The sequence below is a fragment of the Pelobates fuscus genome, chromosome 11 (assembly GCF_036172605.1).
Source record: "Pelobates fuscus isolate aPelFus1 chromosome 11, aPelFus1.pri, whole genome shotgun sequence".
In the NCBI taxonomy this organism is placed as follows: Eukaryota; Metazoa; Chordata; class Amphibia; order Anura; family Pelobatidae; genus Pelobates; species Pelobates fuscus.
Genome location: NC_086327.1, coordinates 91183088 through 91201850, shown reverse-complemented (window position 1 = coordinate 91201850; position 18763 = coordinate 91183088). Strand labels below are relative to the sequence as shown.

Sequence of the window (18763 nt, the reverse complement as noted above, 5' to 3'; positions counted from 1 at the left end):
TTCATGGCATTCTAGCAAATACTCAGTATTGCACACATAAGCTGATAATGTAATATCCATTTGCACATGTACAAAATTGGGGGTACACACAGCACGTAATGTATGGGTTTAGGGATCACTGCACTATAGAGTGATGGAGTAAATTACATGGTGAACTGGCATTTGAAATTAGAGCTACAAATCATTTTAATGTGATGAGCAAATAACTATAAAATTGCAATCACAATATAAACCTGTAGACATAGCAGTCTAATAATTAACCAGGAGCATGCTCCAATTGTGTTTCTTTTTTTTTTTATCAGTTGATCGTTTTATTTTTTTCTGCGGATATTATTTTGAAATGCATTTTTACTACTTACTTGATTTTTAAAGACACTCCTTGTGGCACGCCAACACTGACGGTGGCTCCCAATACACTGTGCCTGGATATCTTTCTCTCTGCTCCATATTCCACCACTGTCCCGAAGAAACCTGCCCTACAATAAACAAGTAAAGAATTAAGGTAATGGAGAAATGGATGTCACCACCAGCACTGACCTCACTGTCCTTTCTTGACAAGTCATAGCCATCACTGGATAAATAAAAAAAAAAAAAAAACATTACTAATAGAGACATATTTGGATCAGAAACAGCAATTACTAAGTATGTAAAAGGTCATCAATTATACAGTTTGCCATATGGGAGAAGTGATAATGTGTAGCAGTGCTCAGTTCTTCAGGACCTTAAAGATCTCTCAGGAATCAATAATAATCCCTCAAGTCAGTCACTAGCTTTTTGCTTTGCACACTGCTGACGGTGACAGAATTAAACCCAAGAATCAATTGTTTGAAAGAAAAAAAAAAAAAAATCAAAACATGACACATCTGATTTGTTTGCCATAAGATCATAATTCAAAGTGAATGTTTCTGACACACAGAACTGAACTATGAAATTCCATCATCCTCTGTTTCACAAAAAGTACACAAGGTACTAAAAAGCGTTACAAAAAAGCAAAAAAAATAATTAAAAGGGACATCACAGACCCCTAGTAAAAAGTGTTTTTTTTTTTATTTATTTTATTTTGCAAGAGGCGCATATTTAAATAGAAATGGGCACTTTCAAAATTAACCTTGTTACACTCTGCTCGCCTTGCCCCGCCCCCCCACCAGCTCTCAGTTCAACAACCGGTCCTATCACGTCCTGGTTTGGTTAACTCAGTGTAGCTGAATTCAAGAGGCAGCAATTGCCCAGTGCACCTGCCTTACAAATACTTTTCATTAAGCTTCATTGGGAAGTCTGTGATTGGACAGCCACAGAAAGCCTGGGTGGGGTTAGAAGGGGAGGTGCAGATTATGCAAGCTGTTTTTAGCTATAATACAAAGAAATCCCTCAGTATAAAACAAGAGCTAACGTAAGGTGTCTCCCTATAAATATATAACAGAAAACAATATATAGTCGTGGGTATATATATATTGTTTTCGGTTTTTAGATATACCCCCAAAAGAAAATATGCATGCATTTAATAATGCATTTTCAATTTCAGGGTATATATACTAAACAGTATATTTGTTTATAAAATAAATAAATATTTGGGCAGTGACAAAGCTTTCAGGGACACTCTAGGCCAGAGGCGTTGCTAGGGGACTGAAGCCCAAAATGTTGGCCCTATAGCCCTAAATCTTTTGTCTCCTACCTGCTCCCGGTCTCCTCAGTGAGTGTAATAGTCAGCTGAGATCATTGTCAGTGGAGTGATACACACACATAGGGAATATTATTGAATGCCATATTCCATGTGTGTCCCTATCATTGCACATCTTCCTCTCCCAGCTGTAAAGACTGGCACAGCCATATATAGGAGTGCAGCTTGGCAGACAGAGGAGATCAGCGACACCCCAGAAGGGCAGGGTTGCCAGCATTGCCTAAATACACACTCTATAGAAGGCTTGCGGCTTCCGTCCCTGTTAAGACATTGGCTGGCAGCCTGCCTTCCCCTTAACCAAAGAGTGAGAGAGATAGTGTGTGTGTGTGTATATATATATATATATATACATATATATATATATATATACGAACAATTCAAAGATAGCACTCCAGGGACTTAATAAAATGTAACTTTTATTTTTCTCACTAAAACATCAAAGGTGTCAACGTTTCAGCTTGATCCCCTCAAGCTTTCGTCAGGACATGAGGGGATTGAGGGGATCAAGCTGAAACGTTGACACCTTTGATGTTTTAGTGAGAAAAATAAAAGTTACATTTTATTAAGTCCCTGGAGTGCTATCTTTGAATTGTTCGTTGAATTTTGGCTGACAAGCACCGGGCATTGGACTACGGATCAGGTGGAGTGCAAGATTATTTGGTTTTTATATATATATATATATATATATATATATATATATATATATCTCAGACCAACCCCACCCCAGATTAGTAAAAATTACTGGGGTGGTATGGTATTTCCTCGGCCACTTCTCACTGCACCTCAACAAGGGAGATAGCATTCCCGCGGAAAACAGCGCACCGGAGCGAAACCTGGTCTGTGCCGGAAGAAGCACAGTCCTGCGAGTATTCCTGAGTGGTACAACTCCATGGATACCCCCCGCGCCGGTTCGGTCGAATTTGTCAAATATTAGCAACAGGTTTGCGCGAATTAGTGCGAACAAGCTGAATTCCACTACTGTGTGCGTGTGTATATATATTATATATATATATATATATATATATATATATATATATGTATATATATTATATATATAAAAAACAGTTACACACAGGCAGACACAGACACACTTGCCATTACGGCTGGAAGTGGATGCAGTTGATTGATGGGGAAGCAGGACTCCTTGCTTCTTCCGTCTTCCTGTGCAGCAGTTACCAGGGGCTTCGGGTAGGTATTAGCCCCACCCCACGATAAGCCCCCCCCCCACATTTTTTATTTATTTTATTTTTTATAGACCGAGTGGAGAATAATTAATTCTCCAACCGGGTACCTGTTTTAGCTCCCCTGACACCGGCCATGTGCGAACTGTGTCGGCCACATGGCGCCCTGTGCGGCTGCACAGCTCACACACCTCTAAGGCCGGCCCTGAGTCCACCCATTGTACAGCGCTACGAAACTTGTTGTCACTTTATAAATAATAATTTAATGCATTAATAGCATTGTCTTGCCTCCCATGGTATATATGGGAGACTGTGTCGATGTGCTTGTGAGTGCATGACTGGAGGGGGTCCTGTGGAGTTGGAAACATATGAAAAGTCTGAACTGGTTACTAAAATTTTTAATCCCACTACTGTGTATGTATGTGTGTGTGTGTGTGTATATACAAACTGCAAATATCCCGCACTCAATGTACCGGTCTTGTACTTGCCTCGGTGCTGCCTCAGCCTTCAATATATACAAATGGAAAGAGTGCACTCGACAGGTCTTCGTAAAAATATAAACAATTTATTGTGCCAAACTTCAAAGACATATAAGTCGACGTTTCAGTCCTCGTAGGACTTTTTTCAAGACAATGAAAAGCGGGAAAAGGAGTGATTTAAATATACCATACATGTGATCTGATTGGAGAGTAGGTTATATGAAAGAGAGGCTGTGCAAACGTGAAAGCAATGCCTAACTATAAGATAGAGGTTAACCCCTTAAGTGCCTATTGGAAAGGCCAGTAAGTGAGTGTGGTTACGGCCAAGTGTTTAATAATCTGCTCTCGCAAACATATTAAAATACAAGGATAGGAGATATCAAAGCCACCGTAGCATATCAAAATATATAAAGTTTCTACTTAGGTATTTAGGCTAATTTGTTAATCAAAATTTAAACCAAATGATTTAAACAATAACATAAGATGGCTACATTTCTGAATTGGCTACATTTCTGAATTGGAGTTCCAAGTGCCAAATAGTAGCAGATCTATCTATAGATACATTGCCGGAAAGGCTTCAGAGTATATATTTAGATAACCATAGGAATACATTATATATACTTAGCTACATAACAAATTAACGACTATTCGGTCTATGAAGTATAACGTGAGTATCCCTTAACCAATGTACCTAGCTAAATTAATATAAATATATGCATATATGCATGATCTAACAGAAGACTCATGAGCTAATCGCAGTTAATGGTGTCTCTGTGACATTTTATACAAATATATACTAGTTACTGCTGTATACGTAAAATATGTGGCATCTTTATCTTTTCGGAATGAAGCAGTTGAGTGGGTTGATCTCATTGAGTCCCCCCGGGGATAAAGTCCCTAAAGTGAAGATCCAGAAGGCTTCTCTTTGAAAATATATACACATATACTCAAAAATTAATTAATGTTATGAACAATGCAATCAAAATAGACTTTGCAAGGTGGCAGATAGAACTCATTTAAAATATGTAATCTTCTAGACCAAGACAAACATATCTACTAACGTTGAGCATTAATTGTATGTAATATCATTGAAATTGGTTTATTAATTAAATATATATAATCCAAATAATGAGGGTGCACTCCAGGGGATTTTCGTGAATATAACGGTTATTTTTACTGCATGTAAGCAATAAATATTTCGTGATTATACCTGTCCCGATTGGGACAGTGTTTATTTTTGCTTGCATGCAATAAAAATAACAGTTATATTCACGGAAATCCCCTGGAGTGCACCCTCATTATTTGGATTATCAACTAAACGCGGATAGCACCAGGGTAAAAAGTTTGTTTCTATATTTTAAAGGTGAGTGTCATGCCTTCGTTACATATATACATACACACACACACACACATATATATATGGGTTGCCACAGTAGACAATGCCATACAGGCAATATTGGAGGCGGGGGAAGCAGCTTGGTTAGGGAAAACCGACATATCCATGCCTTCAAACTACTTCCAATACATCCGTCACTGTGGCATCTGCACAAAATAAAATGGAAAGGCCATTACTATTTTGCCAGTCAACTAACTTTCAGGGCAAAGAGTAGCCCTAAGTTATTCAACTTATTTGCAGAAACACTTTACTGGCTACTATTGAACGTAAGTGGCTGTCCAGTCGTAATTTATTACCTAGACGACTTCCTAACCATAGAAAACCCCGTATCTGCACCGTTAAAGGACCACTCTAGGCACCCAAACCACTTCAGCTTAATGAAGTGGTCTGGGTGCCAGGTCCAGCTAGGGTTAACCCATTTTTTTTATAAACATAGCAGTTTCAGAGAAACTGCTATGTTTATTAATGGGTTAAGCCTTCCCCCTAATCCTCTAGTGGCTGTCTCATTGACAGCCGCTAGAGGCGCTTGCGTGATTCTCACTGTGAAAATCACAGTGAGAGCACGCAAGCGTCCATAGGAATACATTTTGGACTCACTGGAATGGCACGAATATGTTCATACCACCTTTTACAGCGAATTCCCCAGTAATCTAGACAGATGCAGCAACCCACTCAGGTTAAGCAGCCATTTAGGGGAACAAATGGTTCAGAGACGCATGGCCAATAGAGACAGTAACTTTACCATCATTAGAGGTTTTCCCAATAGTGGCAGCAGCCCAAATGTGGGGACACCTTTGGAAAGGACAGGCAGTAAAGTGCTATACAGATAACACAGCGGCATACAACATAATTAACAAGGGAAGGTCCTCAACCCTGACCATCATGAGGCAAGTCAGAAGACTCGTGTGGTTGGCAGCCACACAAAACTTCCACTTCACTTGCAAACACATACCGGGCTACCATAACACAGCAGCTGATGCCCTCTCTCGTTCTAACCTACAGATGTTCTATCAAGTACATCCCACAGCCGAGAAAAACCCATGCAGACCACCGCTATTCCAGGAACTCATCCTGAATTAACCATACCCATTGCACACAGGAGAATGCTGGCACAATCAGCACTCTCAGCAAACACCAGACACTCGTACAATCGAGCCTTAACCATATTTAACAAGTTCATTACAGAATACAAGATCACGAACCCGCTGTCATTAGATACTATACTGGCGTTTACATCTTTTTGCCATTTGCACCTTAAACTAGCGCACAATACGACAAAACCATGTCTTACAGGTATTCAATACCATGTCATAAATACATACCCTAGTCACAGTAAGTTCATGTCTTCAAACCCCATAAAAAAACATTCTAAAAAGGTATCCTACGATTAGAAGTTCACAAACACGCAAAACGACAACCCATAGACGCTAACAAATTCAGAGCATTATCCATCACATTGGATACATTCCTGTTCGAAGTCGAGACAAACAACACCTTAAAAATTTCAACTTATTTGGCCTTCTATGGTTTCTTACCACCAAACGAATTCACTGTAGAAAAGACCAGTGATACCAACAAAATGCTAAAAATGGCTGACCTAAACAAAATAGGGGACCACTATATCCTGACACTCCGGCAATTCAAAACAAATCAAACAGGCCACCCGTCGACATACCCATATACCCCACAGGCAACAAATGGAGTCCGGTACAATTGTTTGACCAGCTTTATCGAAATTTAAGAGGTCAAGACAAAAACGCGCCTCCCTACTAAGCCTACAAGGTAACCCTCTAACAACATCCAAATTCACGATCTACATACGAACTCTCTTTACAAAACTAGGGTGCGACCCATCAGCTTTCACCGGTCATTCATTCCGCATAGGCACCGCAACAGCCGTGTCCAGTCAAAATATTCCAGTACACACCATGAAAAGACTAGGACGATGGTTCTAGTCTTCATATACAACCGGTATATACCCCAACTGGAAAAAGAACTCAGACAAGCATTCAAAGACTTAACCAAATAATATGAAACCACATATCTGCAAGGGTCCTGTTAAAGAAGTAAACACGTATTAAAGTTTGCTTTGCTTACACCTTTTTGTCCTCTTTATTTAGAGGCCTGCCCGAACATCGATTTCGGCACACCACAACCGAATTTAGTATATTTTAGGGTCAACGCTTACTCTGCCTATTTCCTTGACCACAAATGTATATACATACACACACACACACAAAAAAAGGATTTGTGAAGTCAGACGCTGATGTTGGACAATAAGGCCTGGTTCGCAATCTCTGTTCCGGTTCATCCCAAAGGTGTTTGATGGGGTTGAGGTCATAGCTCTGTATGGGCTAGTCAAGTTCTTTTACACTAAGCTCATCCAACCATGTCCTTATGGACCTGATTTGTGTACTGGGGCACAGTCATGCTGGCATTGAAAAGGCTCTTCCCCCAACTTGGAAGCATAGCATTGTCCAAAATGTCTTGGTATGCTAAAGCCTAAGATTTTCCTTCACTGGGAGTAAGGGACCCAGCCCAACACCTGAAAAGCAGCCCCATACCTCCTCCACCAAACACTCTTCTGGCATCTGCCAAACCCAGAGTTGCCCATCAGACTGCAAAACAGAGAAGCATAATTTGTCACTCCACAGAACATGTTTTCACCACTCCAAGGTGCAGTGGCAGCGTGCTTTACACCAGTGTTCCCCAACCCAGTCCTCAGGGGACTACCAACAGTCCAGGATGTATGTATTTCCCTGTGTTATTCCAATGGAGATTCTGACAAAACCTGGACTGTTGGTGGTCTATGAGGACTGGGTTGGGGAACACTGCTTTACACCACTTGATCCAAAGCTTGGCATTGTACTTGGTGATGTGAGGATTGCATGCAGCTCTTTGGCCATGGAAACCCATTCCATGAAGCTCCCGCCACACAGTTTTTGTGCGGATATGAATGCCAGTGGAAGTTTGGAACTCGGCTATTGAATCAGTAGAGTATTTGTGACTTTTATGCACCATGAACCTCAGTACTTAGTGACCCTGCTCTGTGACTTTACATGGTCGTCCACTTCATGGCTGAGTTGCTATTGTTCCTAAAGGCTAAAGGCTTCCACGTTCCAATAATACCACTTACAATTGACAGTGGAATAACTAGCAGGGATACTGACTTATTGAAAACGTGGCATCCTATCATGCTACCACGCTTAAATTCACTGAACGATTCAATACCACGCTTGAATTCAAAACGATCCATCCCCCCCCCCCCCCCCCACCACAAATGTTTATAAATGCAGACTGCATGGCTAGATGCTTGATTTTAGACACCTGTGGCAATGGGTCTGATTGAAACATCTAAATCCAATAATTAAGAGGTGGATCCCAATACTTTTGTACATATAGTGTATTGTACATATTTTTGTCTGTTACTGAGTGAGCCAAGCGGTGGGATTTGGGCCAGGGGGTCATCAGATTATTTCTGAGCTCAAGCATCAGATGTGTTTTGACACAACACACACTCCTGCTACAGGCACTTTTATCAATGAAATGGTAATTTAATTAAAATTCAGCAAAATAGATGTAAAATATTAACAGTTAAACACATTCTCATTCAAAATTCCTGTGTTTGCTGTAAAGCCCCAAGTAGCCATAACATTTTCTGCCAATTCCAACATTCCCATTTTCTTTATCGAGTACGTATGTATATCTATTAGACTTGTACTACACTGTCCAGCAAAGAGTTTATGGGATATGTAGGCCGGCTGTTAGCAGCAGTTCCATTTATAAAAAGACATGAATGAAACTGTTGCACAGGTAGCTATAAGCTTTGCCACACTGATTACAGGATGAAAAGGAGACTATGCCAGTGGTAACGGGGACGTCTATGGGTGACATCCACTAGGTGAACGTAACTCTGCAATGTAAACATTGCACTTTCTCAAAAACGGCAATGTTTTACATTGCAGGATGAAGGGGACAGGTAAATCTACTTCATCTACTTTTAATACTTGCACTATTGTCTGATAACATTGATTATATATTTGCACATAAAGTTTTGATTTGCGCCAGAGACACTTTTTTTGATATATGTTTATCGCTTTGCATTGAAAGAGGCAATACAGTCTACTTGGCAGCACCTTATGATTAGCACAATATACACAGTTGTACTTTATCAAACCGTAATTGTTAATTTTACAAATTTGCACACTTACTTTATGGATCCCTTTACCCGAGTCTGTTCTTCATCTTGGAATTTGTGCTGATAACTGACCATCATAAAAGAATGAGGAATTCCAAGCTAAAAAAAAAAAAAAAAAAAAAAAAGAGAATTTAAACATCTTTCATTGACTGTTATAAAACCACATAAGCAGGTGAAAAAAAAGATTTTAAACATTTATATTAATTGAGGTATATTTACGAAGTGCAGAGCAGAGTTCAATTCTCTAATTCAGTTTTTTCAACCAAAGTTATTCCAAGTGAAACCTATTTGAGAAGTCAAAAATAGCTCCAGGTGAACTGCAACCAATGACAGATATGTGCCTGCCATAGGCTGCAGTTCGCCCCTAGAGCGATTTTGTAGGATTATCACTGCTGCAATGATATCCACATTAAAATAGCAGAAACCCATTCGGTTCAATAAAGGTTTCAATTTATCTGATAATGAATAAAGTGTAACAGAGGGATTTTACCAGCCGAACTAAAGAAATACGAGTCAAATGAAAGACCAAATTACCTAAATCTGCTGAAGAGAGAAACTGTAACAAGTTAATTTAAAGGGACACTATAGTCACCAGAACAACTACAGCTTAATGTAGTTCTGGTGAGTAGAATCATTACCTTCAGGCATTTTCATGCAAACACTGCCTTTTCAGAGAAAAGGCAGTGTTTACATTGCCCCCTAGGGACACCTCAGATGGCCCTGGAGGTGCTTCCTAAGGCAGTGCTGCACAGTAGGCAGCACTGCTGTTCAGGATCTCCACGCTCTGCATGGAGACGCTGAATTTACCTCATAAATATGTTACTGGTTTAATGCTTCTCTATGAGGAGGTGCTGATTGGCCAAAACACCGTTTGGCCTCTCCCCCATCCCACCTCCCTGCCGATTTTAGCCAATCCAATTCTTTCCCTATGGGAAAGTCCGATGTCACAAAGGAGGCGGATTGGGGGCAGGGCTAGCGTCGGCAGACCCGGTGGATTAACACTATAGGGTCAGGAATACATATTTGTATTCATTATGGTCATTATGGTCTATTCTATCATTATGGTCTATTCTATCATGCACTGCAGGACCTTAAAGGGACACTATAGTAGCTTAATACAGCAGTTTGGGTGTATAGATGATGCCCCTGCAGTCTCACTGGTCAATTCTTTAGGAGTTAAATCCCTTTGTTTATGAACCCTAGTCACCCCTCCCTGCATGTGACTTGCACAGCCTTCCATAAACACTTCCTGTAAAGAGTCAGCTAATGTTTGCAAATTCTCAATTTATAATTATAATATATAATTCTAATAACATTCTTTAATAAATTCTTTAATTGATAATTTTTCTCTTGCTCTGTTAATAGTTTGCTAGACCCTGTAGGAGCCTCCTGTATGTAATCAAAGTTCAAATGACAGAGCAGGAGATAAACATTTTTAAATTAAATTACATCTGATTGAAAATAAACCATGTTGTTTTCATGCAGGTTGTGTTAGTCATAGCCAGGGAATGTGTGGCTGGTGCTGCATAAACAGAACATAAGTGATTTAACTCCTAGATGGCAGAGAATTGAGCAGTGAAGCTACTCAAAACTGCTTCATTAAGTTGAAGTTGTTTTGAGGACTATAGCGTCCCTTTAAATCTCTCTTGTTCCAATGACCGTAATGCAGTTGCAGGACCAAAAGAGTGGAGGGAGGTATCTAATTAAGGGACACTATAGTCACCAGAACAACTACAGCTTACTGTATTTGTTCTGGGAAGTAGAATAATTCCCTTCAGGCTTTTTGCAGTAAACACAGTTTTTTCAGAAAAATGCAGTGTTTACATTACAGCCTAGGTATAACCGCACTGGCCACTCCTCAGATGGCTACTAGAGGTGCTTCATCATCCAGTGCTGCACATTGTGCAGTACTACCATTCAATGTCTACACCCTCTGCATGCAGACACTGAACTTTCCTCATAGAGATGCACTGATGCAATGCATCTCTATGAGCATATGCTGATTGGCCAGGGCTGTGTTTGACTTCTGCTGGTTCTGCCCCTAATCTGCCTCCTTGACAGTCTCAGCCAATCCTATGGGAAAGCATTGTGATTGGCTCACAGAATCACTTCTGATGATGTCAGCTGCAAGTAGGCAGATCAGGGGCAGGAGCCAGCAGCAGATGCAGACTTGAATACAAGTACGATTTTACTGTATTTAGGGAGGGGAGGAGGTAGGGGAGGAGAGGGCTAGATGGTAGATTTTTTACACTATAGGATCAGAAATACATGTTTGTATTTCTGACCCTATAGTGTCCCTTTAATAGGCTCACCAAATCTAGTGGCCCCAAACCAACTGATTAACAGTGTGCAGCACACAAAGTTGCACCACACACCTCCATGTAAATTAGTGTAATTGATATCTTCTGTTCAAATATCAACATGTGACATGTAAAGGTATTTTCAAAGTGAGAGGGAGTCTAACTGGACTGGGAAAAAACAGGTTTCCCATCATGCTTCTCCCTCAGATCCAGCAGGAAAATCAGACAATAATCATACAATTCAGAGGCAGAGATTGAAACAGTCACACAATAAATCAAGCTCAATACTGTGTATATTTTGATATCTCTATCCTGATGTCAGCATGGACATCAACGAGAAGTTTGGGGTATGGTAAAAGGTAGGGCCTACATAGGCTTTATGATACTTTCTAAGTGACTTAGGTAATGGAATTTACTGTTACCGTACAGTATGTGGTGTACTTTAAATCATATGATTCTCAGCCAGGAAAAGTCTAACAGTCTACATTCTCTAGATAATGAGTAGCCACTAAGCTTCTTCACATGCAAATACACTCGAACCTGGCTATAATGACTCTGGACTAATGCACGCATGTACTCTATTGCACCAGCATAACTAGAGATATATTTACCACACAAAAATAGTGCAAAATACATAAAATGTTAAATACCTTGCAGTATACAATAGTGGAGAAGTTTGAGCTGCTTGTAAGATGCCCCCACGAGGCAACGGAGACCTAGCATAAATCTTATAATTGTGCAAAAAAAAAATCAAATGGACAGGCTCCGACTTGGCCCTGTAACTTCATTTGGCAAAGGAGCTAAAATGTAGTTCAGTTCAGCATAATTCCGTGGTTTCTAGCACTTGCACACGCCAGGTTTACAAAATACATAACTAAGATACATTGAATAGGTAAAAATAATAAAATATATAAATATATTTTATTTTAAAATGTAAAAATAAAAAAAAAATTAAAAAATGGCTACATGGTAAGCATCAAAATACATATTTGACACATTTGAGATTCTAGGTATAATTCTGAAAATAATTTGCATTTAAAGTATCTTGTACACTTCTAAGCTTCTAAGATTTGCAAAAAGTGTCCCCGACGCAGCAGGCCTCACATTTGGCCTTGTAACTGCACAAAAAAAATACAAAAAAAAATGTTTTAAAGGTATAAATAAAGGATATTGGTGTCCTCGTGAAATGTCACTGAGCACAACTGTTTTTTTTTTTTTACTACATTAGCACCCATCAAACTTATGAAACCCACAGTAAAACTGCAATCTGTGTGTGAAAAATATCAGAAGAACTTGAATACACGCACTAACTACTTCATTACTTACATTCTCATTTCATTCTAGAACACGTGCTTACAAAAAAAAAAAAAAAAGCTAAAACTTAACGCTCTTTTTATCCATTTCCAGATGACTAATTTTTATTTTTCATTGTAATTGGAATAGTATACAAAAACCATCTGTAGAAGGGGTTTAAATATTGCTTAAGTTAGATGAGAGAGACTGTGGCACTTAAAAATAAATTTATAAGAAATGCGGAAGTAAATTAAGACACTTTTTTGTTTGGTGCCATTTTTTCTTCTAATAAGGAACAGTGTTTATTTTGTTGCATATCATGCAAACTCCGTAAACTCTCAGATAGAAAAATGCATGGGTGATCATGTACTACTACAGCATTTCATTGTAGGTACTGTGTGCCTGGAGCATCACTTGCAGAGGTAGGTACATCTTTTAGTTACTTAAAGGGACACTATAGTCACCAGAACAACTACAGCTCATGGTATTTGTTCTGCTGAGTAATACTGAGTTCTGCTGTATAATACAGTATGCACTGTATTTTCAGGGACAATGCAGTGTTTACATTACAGCTTAGGGAAACCTCCACTGGTCACTCCTCAGATGGCTACTAGAGGTGCTTTCTGGGGCTGTGCATGGAGACACTGAACTTTCCTCATAGAGAAGCATTGATTCAATACATCTCTAGGAGGATATGCTGATTGGCCAGGGCTCTGTTTAGCTTCTGTTGGATCTGCCCCGTTCTGCCTCCTTGACAAGTACAGCCAATCCAATGCTTTCCTATAGGAAAGCATTGTGAAATGGCTTTAATCACCACTTCTGATGATGTCAGCCAAGCAGGCAGATCAGGGGCAGAGCCAGTAGCAGCAGACTGGAATAAAGGTAAGTTTTTACTATATCTACAGGGGTAAGGTGAGGCTAGATGGTGTTATTAACACTATAGGGTCAGGAATATGTTTGTGTTCCTGACCCTATAGTGTTCCTTTAACCCCTTAAGGACCAAACTTCTGGAATAAAAGGGAATCATGACGTGCCACACATGTCATGTGTCCTTAAGGGGTTAAGCTGCACCACTCACACATGTAAATATTTTAAGAGTATTTATGATGGAATCGGGAGCACTCACTTCCAAAAAAGTGTCAGTACATCTTTAAGCAAGGGTTATTTATTTATTTTTTTAACGGTTTTAAAATCCCAATTTTGGAATTATTATTCTGAAATTGAAAAGTAAAAATCGACTTGATTATCCTGATTTTCCTTTGGTTTATTTCAAAACCTACTCAGAAATGTATGTACATACTAAAATAAAATAAAATACAATATGCAGAATCGAAAATAAAACTAAAGGGGTTCTTGCTAAGTGCTTGATATCGTGCCTTTATTTTTATGACTCCCCACTGGGTGTGGGTATTACTGCGTGATTGGCAGTAACCTGGGTAAGTTCTGCCATTATCTTGTTCAATACTGTACCAAAGGGACGATAAGTGATGGTTTAATCCAGATTCTGGCTGCTATCAGTCGGTGGATTATTGTCTCATAAAAATAGGAAGCTGAAAGCCTATTTAGCAGTGGGGAAAAAAATGCACATAGAAATGTCCCATGAATGCTTACAAGAATTGTTTTACATTAGTATTTTTAATGTAGCGTACTTTCATATTTATGGTTAGGTGAAGCTATGCATCAGCCAAAATAGCCCAAAAAGGAATCGTAAAACGTACATTTATTAAAGACTGTAATTGAACTGCATAAAACATTCATATAACGGTTATAGTGATTTGGGCTTTAATTATACCCTTACTCTCAAATTCATCTTAAGTGGAGTGGAACCAGTTTTCAAAGGCAAAATTCACTGTGGAATAAAACCTCAAGTGATTCCTGCAGATTTTGCGGCTTGTTGTAGAGATTTAGATACTATGCACAATGGAAGAAACCATGTGTGTTTAAATAAACCTTTTACAGTAATTAATCTTTTTATGTAATTTCTGTATTTTCCAATTGCAGTTCTGAAATTAAGACAATAAAATATATACCTTAAAGCTTGCATGTGTGTAGTTACATCTATAAAAGGGATGGCAAACCTTTCTAAATGAGAAGGCCAAATGTTGTGCCATCATCAACCTATGCTGATTCAACTTGTCCTCAACTCAGTCACTTCTTCCCTGTTATTTGACTGATCACACTTCCCCATTCAAGTTCTATTTCTCTCCATTTATCTTATCCTTTTCTTCCTGCTGACCAGTCCCCCCACCAGTTTCTTGTTGTTACTATATAAAGTTATCCTCCACCATATATTAGATCCTCTGCTTCGTATCATAATACATTTTCTACACAAGATTATTCATTGTATGACCTTTTGTAAATTGCAGGTCCCCTTCTCCCTCTCCTTTCACAGCCCATCTATTTGTCCTTCACTGCCAAATTCCTATTCAACTCCTCCCTTGATTCATTGCCATCATTCTCTTTCACCACAAAATTTCCTTGTGCCTCCTCATCCCACTGTTTCTTAGTTACACTCATGGTTGCTCCCCTCTAAATAAAGGTGTTCCCATGTGGAATATTGTGGTTTGCAAAGTGTTGTATGTGCACTGATTTTGGCATTAGTGATAGGGTCAGATGTCTTGAGGCATCAATATTTTTTACATGACAAATTAAATTGGGCATCTAGGGTTGATGGTGATATAGAGCTCACTCCAAATTCCTTTCAATAGGTTTTGCCATGACTGTTCTATAAGAATTGTAAACCAGTCTGAGTAGTAAACATAAGCAAGATTAACATTTCAGAGACATGTTCTTCAAACCTGTCTGGAGCTCAAGAAAAAGACCTGTGTTCCTTGTGTAATGCTGTGCATGTCCTATCTCCATTGCAGTTTGCGTCTCACCGTTGTGCATGCTGGTTTTCCTTGCTAGGGTTATGAGTAGCCACTGATTAGTTCAATTCCCCTCGCACCCCCACCCCTTGTACGTGCAACAAAACAATTCAGCACTGGTTCTGTGGCATTGGACTAAAGTCACTTCCTGTTTCACCATAGTCTGCCAAAAAGCCACCCTATGCTGTTTTTCGAAGTAGGCGGTTTCCCCAGTAGCATTGCGTTATCATTGAAGACCTTACACACAAAAGCTTGTTACTCTCTTAAGTGAACCTTGTTTCCATATATTTATCAGAGTCTAATGAAATCAAACTGGCTTCAATAATTATTATTAATAGCATTTATATATCACCAACTTAATCTGCAGTGCTACAAAGATTTAACAACAAATGAAGAAAACTACTACAAATTTTGATAGGAGCAACAGGTTGATAAGGACAGTGCTTAAACAGGTTTACAAACTAGAGGAAGTGGGGTATAAAAACACAATTGGAAGGGCTTTGTGGAGGATAGCAAAAAGTAACAGGGTGGAAAATTGGCAGAATTGGACCTACTAATTAAGATATATTTTTGAAGAAGGACAGTAACTCTGGAAACACATAAGCTGTTCTGAAGAGGTGGGTTGTAATATATCTGACATATGGGACTTATGAGCGTTTGAGGTAAGAATTCATTATTTTAAATTGAATAGGATACAGGAAGCCAATGTAACGATTGACGGATGGTGATGTGTGACTAGAGCGTTGGAAGAGAAAACTAAGCCTGGCAGCAGTATTTACCAAGAACTGTAGAGGCACTATAGTTTCTGGAGAGAACATTTAGAGGTATATTACAAAAGCCCAGGTAAGAAATTAGTCCTTCGTAGCATCTTTCATGAGATACGGGCAGTGCCTTTGAGCTGTAAATGGCAGGATTTAATAACAGACTGGATGAGAGGTGTAAAGATGAGGCCGGAATATATTAATAAAATAACACAAAGACAACGAGCTTGCAAGTATGGGCTGAGCGCATATCACTAACTAGCATGGAGAGTGGCAGAGGAAGATTAGTATTATAAGGATGTAAGAGAGGAAGCTCAATTTTAGAAAAATGAGTTTTAGAGAGGGGGAGAACATCCAATCAGAAACAGAAGAAAAACAACTAATAAAGCAGAAATGCTCAACTGAAGCACAAAAATAAGCAGAAAATACTGATCTGGAAAACAGTCCAACTCAGCTATAGTCATAGTTTGACTATTTAAGCGATTTGTATATTAATTCTCTACAAACTCTGAAACATGCGTTTGCGAAGTCTTAGTTTCATTCTTGGTTACTATACACTTCGAAAAAAGAAAAAAAAAAAGTGACTTGTAAGGTGAACCAAACCTGTTTCTGTATAAAGAATCAAGGTAAAAGAAAACTCCTTTGATTGAATCAGATTGAATCTAATGCACTAACTCCCATGAACTAAGACAAAGACCTTATTAAGTTTTGGCATACTAGATCATTTGAAGAGCAGTAGTCTTAAGCCAAGTTATCATCATAGTTATTCAGCTGTTCAATGTACATCCCTGTAGGCCACAGGCAAACATCTTTGGATCGTGCAAACAGTGTTTGTACTGACTGAGTTGTCCCAACACACTAATTAATCAACAAACTAGAAATAAAAATGTATAGCTTTGGAGTTGCTGTAGAGGCTTCTTTCTTTACGTTCTAGATTAGAGATGTCCAATATTAAATATGGAAAGTCCCACTTGTCATTCAGTATCTTAAAGGGATGCTCTGAGCATGAAAACAACCAATACATTTGATAGGCTCTCCCCCCCTCTCGTGTGGCTCTTTTTTTTTTTTTTTTTTAGGACAGGATTTAAAAAAAATAAAAAAAATACATTTCAACCTGTCATTATTCTGGATTGAAGTTGAATGTTGTACGCGCTAATAATTGAAATTAATGAGATTTTCCATCAAGGATCAGGTTTTACCTGCAGTGCCATGGTCATGTGGCTTGTTTTTGTGTCCCGGACAATACTGGTATTCATAGCAGACTGGATTCCCCACCGCCACTGGATGTAACCCATAGTGTTCTTGTCGAGATGTCGAGCCAGCACTGTTGTAAGACCTGGACGGACTCCTTGGGAAGAAAACTGCAAGGCGCAGTGTGTGGTGAAGAAACTGAAGAAAAGCAGGAAAAAAGTATACACATTACAAGGTTAATATCATAATACCAGTAAAGCAGTCTGGAAGATAGAGACATATAGCATGTTATCAATAGCTTAATAACAGGGAAAACAAAAAACAAAAAACCCTAAAGAATATATATTATAGTCCCAGGAAACTTTACATACATGTGTCATTGGTAGCTCTGTAGCAGGCAGCAAAATGTAAAGCAACGTGTGTATCAGTTGCAGTTTCCCTTTAATAGAAAACATTTTAAAAATACTCTGTAAAGTGAGGCTGCAGTTGCTAAAAACTTAGCCACCATATAAACCAAACTTATTTAAAAGGATCACTATAGTCACCCAGACCACTTCAGCTAAATGAAGTGGTCTGGGTGCCAAGTCCCCCAGGTTTTAACCCTGCAGCTGTAAACATAGCAGTTTCAGAGAAATGTTTACATTGCAGGGTTAATCCAGCCTCTAGTGGATGTCTTCCAGACAGCCGCTAGAGGTGCTTCCGCGACGCTCAATGTGAAAATCGCATTGAGCACGCAGAACGTCCATAGGAAAGCATTGGGTAACAGACCTAAGGACTATATAGTTTCCTGGCACTATACTGGTCCTTTAAAACTGGATTTTCTTTTTGTTTTGTGGTTTTGATACGAGACTGCAAGTGGGTAGCAATCTTAAAATCATGTGATGAAATGCATTTGGTGCTTGCAAACCATATGTGCTTGTTTAAAAAACACTCTGAAGCAAAGAGGAAATTTTGGCTAAAAAAGCACTTTTTTGAACCAAGGTTCAAAAAGCTGTAATGTCACTGCTTAGTTAATGAAGTTCTGAATAAGGAAATATAGCCGTAGGACATTATTTACCATTTTGTGAGATGGGCTATTACCGATCTGTTAGAATTCAGTGGTTTCCATGCTAGTCATGCCCCTCTACCAAAAAACCCAAAACCCCACCAATACACCTTAATCACAACTGGGTTATCTGGACTGGTGGCGGGGATGGGGGGGAGCGAGGATGGATTTTGGAACCACTGTTCCTACTTATGAGCCAGGGGAACCGTCCGTTTGTTGCTTTGTTCGGCTTGGAACTACCGAAATTCACCGACCGCTACCACGGAAACTATAGAACTATTTCGGGCAGGCGCCTCATGAGCGGTCGGTCCACACTTTACCCTGGTGGCGATTCAGCTGTGTTCGTGGGATCCGTGCGGTATTTGACCAACTTG

At 39.3% G+C, this 18763-nt stretch overlaps 1 protein-coding gene across 1 annotated transcript in view; it reads right to left on the bottom strand.

Annotated features, from left to right (window-relative positions):
- The window catches only part of DNAJC11 (DnaJ heat shock protein family (Hsp40) member C11), a 165424-nt gene that overhangs the window by 12862 nt on the left and 133799 nt on the right, over positions 1-18763 (bottom strand). The window contains exons 8-10 of the mRNA XM_063437098.1: positions 17353-17542; positions 8946-9031; positions 360-476 (exon numbers count right to left, since the gene is read on the bottom strand). Coding sequence (XP_063293168.1) covers positions 360-476; positions 8946-9031; positions 17353-17542 — 393 coding nt within the window. The remainder of the gene's footprint in view (positions 1-359; positions 477-8945; positions 9032-17352; positions 17543-18763) is intronic.